Raw genomic sequence first — 9,119 nt, 5'->3', positions numbered from 1 at the left:
CCAGGCGGGGAACGTTGGAGTCCTCCTTCACTGCTGCAAGCAAGCTCATGTTCGCTTCCAGCTGCCTGGCTGCCGGCCGCCATCTTGGCTGACAGTTAATTTGCATATACTCACTGATTAGCCCAATGAAAAGGGTAGCGGTCATACGCTAATTACCATGTTTCTCTTTTATTAGTGTAGATATGCATTACCTATGAACAAAGACAATACGGTGGTGAAGGCCTGGGATGGAGTGGGAACCGGGTAGCGGGGGACAATGGGGGGGAAAAGGGAGAGTATTTGTAATACTGGCAACAATAAAGATTTTTTTTAAGTTCTATAATGCTATGGAATGAATAACAAGAACTCCTTTACTGTTTCTGCTTTCCAGTTTGAAGAGCAATTTTTGGCAAGTCCAGAAGACTTGGAAAAGTTAAGAAATGGTAAGACTATGCATCTAAATTGCTGTGATGAGGGTATCTAAAAAGTCAATAGTGAGGTTTGAACACCAAGCAGTGCCTATTTGTGTGTATGGTGGGAGCTGGCGGGGGGGAGGGGGGAATGGGGCTGGGATGGACAGGAAGAAAAGTGGTTGAAGTGTAAGGATGGGGGTCCTTGAGCAGGCCTTATACTCAATTAGGATATGAAGGGCTTGAACTCTCAGCGTATTTGCCAAGCAACCATCCCCTGTGAGCTGGAATGCCCCCTCTTTGCTTCTCCTGCCTTTCTGCACCCACCATGAGTGAAGGTGTGTCTACTCAGGACCCCATCTATCCACCAACACTCAAACACATGAATCAGGGTGAAGAAAGTAGAAATAAGCCCAGCAGTTGCCTTTGATCTGGCAGGTTTGACAAGACTCGGGCAGGTTTGACAAGGTAATATCCCAGTAGTGTTACAGACTCAGATAACAAGTTGGTATTGAATTAGTTGGAAGGCCACTTGACAGTATGAACAGGAAGATAAGGAGAAAGAGCCAGCAGCATTGGAGTCTGGAAAGCAGGGCCTGCCTGCACCCACTGACCAGTGCTGGAGTTTGAAGAGCACACAGAGCAGCTACATAGAAATCTCACCTAGAATTCGCCTTAATGCCACGAACCCCACAAGACTTACTTTGGGAACTCCTCATTTGAAATGGCATCTGGCTGGTGGCCCTTGGCAGCCTCTCTCCAACTTCTTTCTAAATTATCCATGAAGATAAGTCAACTAAAAACACAGGCAACTACTATGTATCTGGATGGGACGTGTAAAAAGATAAGTGAAATAATAAGTTAAAAAAATAAAAGGCAGATTGTGAAGAAAAAGGTTACAGGAAGCGGAAACCCAATACTATTTCTATTAAAATGTTACCAGGCCATAATTTTTTGCTTCCATTCATATCTTTAGTCATTTCAACAAACATCTTTTCATTCTGTGAGTGTGAAGACATTTCACTCTACTTTTTCTTTTCTCTTTTCAAAAGATGGGTCTTTGATGTTCCAGCAAGTGCCCATGGTGGAAATCGATGGGATGAAGCTGGCACAGACCAGAGCCATTCTCAACTACATTGCCGCCAAATACAACCTGTATGGGAAAGACATAAAGGAGAGAGCCTTGTAGGTATTTTTTTCTGTGTTTTTCATCAACAATTGATAACAATTTAGATTCTTCCTTGAATGAGCTGGATTGTGTCAGGGGATCATGACCAGCAGCAGCATGGGCCTTGGAGGTAAAGGCTGAGGTCCAGGCCAGCAGGGAGCATGAGGAGGAGGATTCCACTTCTTAGAGAAGAAGGCTCAGTCCATGGCAGTAGCACAGGCAGTGACAGAGGTTTCCAAACACTGGTGAACTATGAAGCCAGGAGGGTGGTGGAGTCATGACTCCGGATACTCAAGCTATTAAAGAAGAGGCTGAGGGAGGAGCTAATCTTCAAGTTCTAGAAATTACAGGAATAGTTACCAGGAACCTAATTTATCAGCCAGTTGTGTGGCCTGGCCACTTGACAAAGGTTTGTAAAGGTTGGTGCCCAAGATGCTACGGTTACCTGGAGCATTTTGATGTAAGTACTGAAGCAGCCAGATTTATTCAATACAACTACATCTGGGGAGGGCTCTCCTCCCTGTTGTGATGGGACCACATGGTTGAAACTAAAATCGTGTAAGGAACTATCTACCCAAAAGCGTTAAACATAGATTTACCATGTCAGCACCTCCACTACTAAGCATGCATGTACCCAGAAGAATAAAAAATACACTCAAACTTGTACAAAAATGTTCATAATAGCATTGTTCATAATATTCAAAAAGGGGAAACAACAAAAGTGTTCATCAACTGATGAAGGATGAGCAAAGTTTTGTAAATCCATAGAATGTAATATTATTTGACCACGAAAAGGAATGACAGTGGATAAGCCTTGAAAACATTACGATACATAAAAGAAACCAGACATCAAAGGCTCATGTTGTATGATGTCATTCAGATGAAGTGTCGAGAACATTTCTTTTCAAAGAAACAGAAAGCAATTTTGGTTTTCCGGGGCTGGGGGACGGTGGGCTGGGAGTGGAGGTAGGGGGGAGAGAGAATGTGGAAAGCCGTGAAAGCACACAGCATTTCCCTTGGGGGTGTGGCAATATTCTGAATTTAGAGTGCAGTGATGGTATAGAAACCTGTGAATTTATGAAAAATCACAAAATTGTACGTTTAAAAAGTGGCATTACGGTGTTTGAATTAAATATCTAAAATTTTTATCTTTTAAAAAAGGAACACCTATTATAGGAAGCCCAGTTAGGCACAATAAAAACATCTCCTGGAATATGCACTAGTTGGAAGTATATAAAGAATCACACCAATTCAGGGTAGTTTTAGGTGGAGACTTGAGCAGCGCAAACATGGCCAAAGTTCAGAAACAGCACATGGAGAGGGTTGGGAACTGTGTTCTATGGGAACTGTGTTCTATGTGGACTGTGTTCTATGGGGAATGTGTTCAATGGGAACTGTGTTCTATGGGGACTCACTTGAAAAACTGCTAATATTGGGCATATAAATGGACCTGGGTGGTGTAACAGGATGAGAGAGCGAGAGGGACATGACTGAGGTGTCTGTGCCAGGGACTCTGCAGTACCTCAGGTGGCAGGTCTTTAGCTTTATGGATCACATGGAGTTTGTGCCCAGAACTAACCACAGCAGAGATGGCAAACCCTAGGTAGCATCTCAGTGGGTACTTGCAATGACTCCACCATTTCTCTATGCCTGTGACTCTGGAAACCTCATTGATGTTCTCTGTCAGTATATTTGGTCATGGGCATAACAAAAATTTTAGACGTAGATATCCACCTTGCTATGAAATGTTAAAATTTGGTGAATATCACAGCTGAATGACTGGCATATAAAAATGCACCCAGTAGAGTTGCCCTCTCCTGTTTCTCCATTCTCTTACATTTTAAAACTATAACATGTAAGGCAGGTGACAGTTGACAATTGGGTCATTTTTAAAAAGGAAAACCTCTTATAGGAAGCCCAGTTAGGCACACTAAAAACATATCTCCGGGAATATGCACTGGTTGTCTTTCAGGATTGATATGTATTCAGAAGGTATGGCAGATTTGAATGAAATGATCCTGCATTTGCCACTATGCCCACCCGATCAAAAAGATGCCAAGATGACCCAGATCAGAGAGAAAACAACAAATCGTTACTTCCCAGCCTTTGAAAAGGTAAGTGGGCTGGTCAGTGTTTGGGGAACTGAGACTAGAGGACAAAGAGAACTGGTACCTGGGCAGTCCTGTGTCTTTGACCTTCACTTCCAATGAGCCCCCATGACTACTGATGGAGCACCCTGACTCTCCCAGCCTATTATCAAAATCAGCTGTGGGGAGGATATGTACCAGTTATACCCAAGTTATAATCTGTCAGCAAAATTACTCTTTTTTTTAACAAATATATTTTTACAGCTTTCAGAGAGGAAGGGAGAGGGAGGGAGAAATCGAAACACCAATGATGAGAAAAAATCATTGATTGACTGCCTCTGCACAACCCACACTGGGAATTGAGCCTGCAACCGGGGCATGTGCCCTGACCATAATCCAACCATGACTTCCTGTTTCATAGGTCAGTGCTCAACCACTGAGCAACACCGGCTGAGACAAAAGTTCAATTTACTAGGACCTGATTTAGATTCTCTATTTGATGGCATTTGATGGCCACATTTAGAGTGTGGGCTGTGGAAGGCTCTGGGAGTCAAACCAGCGATTGGAGTAGATTTGGCAGAACACCATGAAGGGGCTTTTCATCCAAGAGAAGCAGGAAGAAAGCAACTTATCAGAAAATATGCTGGCAACCGGCATAGGAAACATGAGACCAATTGCCCAACAGTGTTTCTGGGATGGATGAGAAGTATCTAAACAGAGATGGGGGCAGTGGGATGGAGAGGATGAGACAGATGAAAAGATGTTAAGGAACAAACAATCTACAAAATATATTTTCAGACTTTAGAGGAAAGCTATGCAAACTAAGGAAATAAAGTTCCATGATTTTGTATGTAGTGCAGACCATAAATTTTCCCTTTGAAGGTAAAAAAAGATTTCAAGATCCAAATGTCCTGAGATCAAACTAAATAAAAATTATGAACCAAAATAATGATTGTAAGGCTACCGGAGGCTCCCGTATAAAAAAGGCTTAACACTAACACTCTCATCTTTATAAAGCATTAAAAAGCACTTAAGAAACATTCTTTCATTCTACAAATTTTAATTCATTACTTGTGTGTTTGTCCATATTCAAAGAGTGAAAAATTTAATAGTAATCTAATACTACACCCTCCTGGGCCTTGTGGTGCTGAGAGTTTAGGGTACATTCACTCAATGACAAGGTCAGTAGGCACTGCAGTTAGAGTATACTGATAGTTTGAAATCAAGGAGCTCCATGATAACATCAGTTAAAAATGTATGTTACAAAATAGGGTTTTAAAAAATATATCTTTTTATTGATTTCAGAGAGGAAGGAAGAAGGAGAGAGTGATAGAAACATCAATGATGAGAGAGAATCATTGATTGGCTGCCTCCTGCACGCCCCCCACTGGGGATCGAGCCCACAATCCGGGCATGTGCCCTTGACCAGAATCGAACCTGGGACCCTTCAGTCTGCAGGTCGATGCTCTATCCACCAAGCCAAACCGGCTAGGACACAAAATAGGTTTTGACCTTATCATATTCTTTACCAAATAATTATCCATTCTTTTATATGCATACACGATCTAAAAGTGTATTTACCAATGTGTTATTATGTTTAGTTGGTGGTGCTATGTGTGTTTATTCTCTTTATACTGTATGATTGCTGAAATCCTATGTAATAAAGACAGAATATGCAAATTGACCATCACACCATCACAAAGATGGTGGTGCCCATAGCCACAAGATGGTGATGCCCAGTCCCCTCAGCCCGCTGGAGCTGGGGAAGGTGCATGGCAGGTGCACGGTGTGGTTGGACCCTCCCTCAGCCCTCCAGCCCCCAGGGCCACCTGAGGCTCAGGTAACCCCGACTGGTCAAAGCTTGCGCTGCTGGGAGTGGCAGCAGCAGAGGTGTGATGAGGGCGCTGCCTTCCCCTGATGGTCGGGTCACGTCCCACCCCTGAAGGCTCCTAGACTGTGAGCAGGCCGGGCTGAGGAACACCCCCCCTCCAGTGCATGAATTTTCATGCACCAGGTCTCTAGTATTTTAATAAATATCATACATTTCCCCAAAACTTTTATTATGAAAACTTTCATACATTCAGAATAATTAAACACATATGCACCCACCATGGGGATACAAATATTAATCTGTCATTATGTTTGCTTTATCATGAGTTTCTATCTCTCAGTCCCTCCCCCTATCAATCAGACATTGATTTGGATAAATTAGACAGTGTATTTCAGGTATCACTGCAGTTCACATATAGGCATTTCAGCAACAGATCATAACATAGTGCAACCTAGGAGACAGAGCCCATATTGCAAGAGAGATGGTGAGTTCAAGTTGACCCAGGTTTGCATGAGTTTCCAAAGAGATAGATCAGGAAGTGAATAGAGCAGACAGAAATGAGTAGAGGAGAAATGTAGGCTCTAATATAGTCTGCTTGGGATTGAAGAAGGATGTCCTAGAGATTGATCTTTGCCCAAGTGAGAGAGGAGACAGAGAGAAGGAAAGAGAGAGAGAGAGAGAGAAAGTGAGAGAGAGAGAGAGAGAGAGAGAGAGAGAGAGCCATGTGCTAAAGTTCAGGGCTCCAAAGGGTAGGGCAAAGGGCCAACAGACACACAGCCAGTGCTAGCTCTGGGCCAGACCAAGATGCACAGAGGGAGCGCAGTGATATGGGAAAAGGAAAAAGAGATGGTAGCCTGAGCGTCAGCTGAGGAGTGAGGTGGGAACAGCAGAGACCCTCTTCTCTCTGTTTCACTGAGTCAGGGGCAATGAACGTGGTTTGATGCACCTCACGTGCCCAGTTAGGCAGCACAAGTGGGAAGCCAGGCGGGAGAGACCTGGGTAGGAGCAGGGGGACCCAGCCTGAGTGCACCTGTGTCCATAATCTGCTCTTTCCAATTCACCAGGTGTTGAAGAGCCACGGACAACACTACCTGGTTGGCAACAGGCTCAGCAGGGCTGACATTCACCTGGTTGAACTTATCTACTATATTGAAGAGATTGACCCCAGCCTAATGGCCAACTTCCCGCTGCTGAAGGTGACCCCTTTCACAGCCCTGGGGAGGGAAGGTCCACATCCCCCATCTTGGAATCTAATATCTGGGCTCTTGGACTGGCGATGTTATGATCACATCATTTTCAGGCTCTGCTGCCCCCAGGTCTCCAAAATTTGCTTTAGGCCCTGGTCTGAGGCAGGAAATGAATCTTGTTCTGCCATAGAAATTGGAGGCAGACACCACCCCAAAGAGAATAGTTTGTCTTTCACAATGAGAAGAACCCAGGACTCAGCGTCTCTGTCCTCAGCTCCTGCTCCTTCTCTCAAGCACTGTGCTTCCCTCCCGACTGCCCCTTTTCTCTTTCTGTCTCTCTCTCTCACAGGGAAGATTGCTTTTGACTGTCCGCTTGGTTGACCTATATTTTCTGTCTTCAGTTCCAGCCCAGTTGTCCCACATATTCATTTCTCCAGTTTGGAGCCTTTACCTGTGTAGCTCTGACAGTCACATTAGTCTTCTTTGTCTGCACTAAAGTGAGAACCCACAGGATTTCCATGTGGGGAGGAAGACACGGAAGACTGTGAACTGAATCAAGTCTTAACCGTGTCTCTGGGGGAAGATGAAAGTTATTGAACTGTGTTTCCTTCCCCTTATCTTCCTTTCTTGCTGGGTGTCTGTTTCCCAGCCCCCTGCTGGTGCTGATGGAGGGGACTCCATTGGTCTGTCCTCAGATCCCCTGGCCTGTGTAATGAGTGGTGGGTGTTGTGTCTCCATCTGAGGCTGTGCTTTGTGCATTGCAGGCCCTGAAAACCAGGATCAGCAACCTCCCACCTGTGAAGAAGTTTCTGCAGCCCGGCAGTCAGAGGAAGCCGCCCATAGATGCGAAAGCATTAGAAGAAGCCAGGAAGATTTTCAAGTTTTAAATAAAGGAGGCATGGGCGCCCAGCACATGCAGGACCAATCTTCTGACGTTGTCCAACAATGAAGTGCCTCTACCTCGGTGTAGATCCTGGCTATTGTGAGAATAATAAACTTTTCCAAAATAATTAAACCTGCTATGAGCAGATTTAGTTATAGTTTAATCTTGTTCATTAAGTTCCAATATGTAACCAGATTTTCAATCTCCTATTGCATTTCTCTTGGAATTCAAAATTAAACAAAAAATGGAAACGTGGATTATGACATCTCTCTTCTTTTCCAGGAATTGTCACATGTCCGTCACAGAGCCCATCAAAGAGTCAAGTATAAAATTCATATCTGACGTTTTCAGTTGTTCACAGAAAATAGCTACCCGTCTTGGTAATGGCATAAGAATTTTTTTTTTTTTTTTTTACTTAGGAGCTGTTTTCCTTCTGGTAATAAAAATGTTTTGTTTTTTGTTATGAGTTTGATTCTCATGCAATACAACAGTGATATGCCTATTACAGACTTTTTAGTGCATATCCATGTGCCTACAAGTCACTGAAGGACTTATCTTCCTGTCTTGGGTGTCGCTTTCCCAGCCTCATGCTGGTGCTGATGGAGGGGGCTCAATGGGTTCTTTCCGGGGGGGTGGGGGGGCAACAGACACACAGTGTGTCCTAGGGGGTGGGGAAATGATTTACAAATCAACAGACCCAAGCTCTGCTCTCTGTTGACTCTGTTGTCCTTACAGTCCATGACTCCCTGGCACATCAACGCTCTGCTGCTTAATGCTCGGTGGGGCCCCTGGCTGAGCTTTCTCTCAGATCACTCAATGTTGCTCAGACCTGGACTTCCAAGGTACAGATTACATGTATAAATTATAGTTAATGAATGCATATAATATCTTTTTTTCTATTTTTCTGTCCTGTCACTCTGCCAGAGTGGCTGGATTAGAAGTGATTTCTAACTTCAGCCACTCTCAGGGCTCAGAATGAACACCCTCCCAGAAAATCTGGACTTTGGGCTTTGGCATATTGAGTTTTTCTCCCCACAATGAGCTTCTCCATAGTGTGGGGAGAGAGGTGACAGACACACAGGGCTCCCTAACTGTAGCTTCAGTTCCACCTCGTCTGCTGTCTCCTTGCAACCAAAATGGTTTTCCTAAAATGCACATTTGAGTATCACCACCTTCTTTAAATCCTTCAGCGAGTCCCAGGCCTGTGGGAATTCCTCCTCCCCTCTGTCCTCACCCCCTCCTTCCACCTGACCATGCTTAACACCTCACCTCAGTTGTTTCTCTGTGCCTCTCACAGAACCCTCTAAACTACTAACAAAGCTGAATGCCACTGTGCCTCCTCCACTCTCCTGTGAGGCCTGGTTTGCGGGCCTGGCCGGGCAGCATCCTTACCACTTCATCACAAATGGTCATAACACCTTGCACAACTCCACCCACAGCTTGATGACCTAAGGCAGTGGTCGGCAAACTGCGGCTCGCGAGCCACATGCAGCTCTTTGGCTCCTTGAGTGTGGCTCTTCCACAAAATTCTGACTTCTGTGCATGGGCCACGAATTTTCAATGGCACTGTACAT

General features: G+C 44.5%; 1 protein-coding gene across 1 annotated transcript in view; it reads left to right on the top strand.

Moving 5' to 3' along the window:
- The window catches only part of LOC102430427 (glutathione S-transferase A2), a 19,841-nt gene extending 12,172 nt beyond the window's left edge, over window positions 1-7,669 (top strand). Inside the window, exons 3-7 of the mRNA XM_006093235.3 lie at window positions 371-422; window positions 1,442-1,574; window positions 3,530-3,671; window positions 6,540-6,671; window positions 7,427-7,669. Of these exons, the coding sequence (XP_006093297.1) occupies window positions 371-422; window positions 1,442-1,574; window positions 3,530-3,671; window positions 6,540-6,671; window positions 7,427-7,549 (582 nt within the window). The 3' untranslated portion in view covers window positions 7,550-7,669. The remainder of the gene's footprint in view (window positions 1-370; window positions 423-1,441; window positions 1,575-3,529; window positions 3,672-6,539; window positions 6,672-7,426) is intronic.
- Window positions 7,670-9,119: the final 1,450 nt, after the last annotated feature.

This window comes from Myotis lucifugus, unplaced genomic scaffold (assembly GCF_000147115.1).
Source record: "Myotis lucifugus unplaced genomic scaffold, Myoluc2.0 scaffold_111, whole genome shotgun sequence".
Lineage (NCBI taxonomy): Eukaryota > Metazoa > Chordata > Mammalia > Chiroptera > Vespertilionidae > Myotis > Myotis lucifugus.
This window is presented reverse-complemented; position numbering and strand designations above follow the sequence as displayed.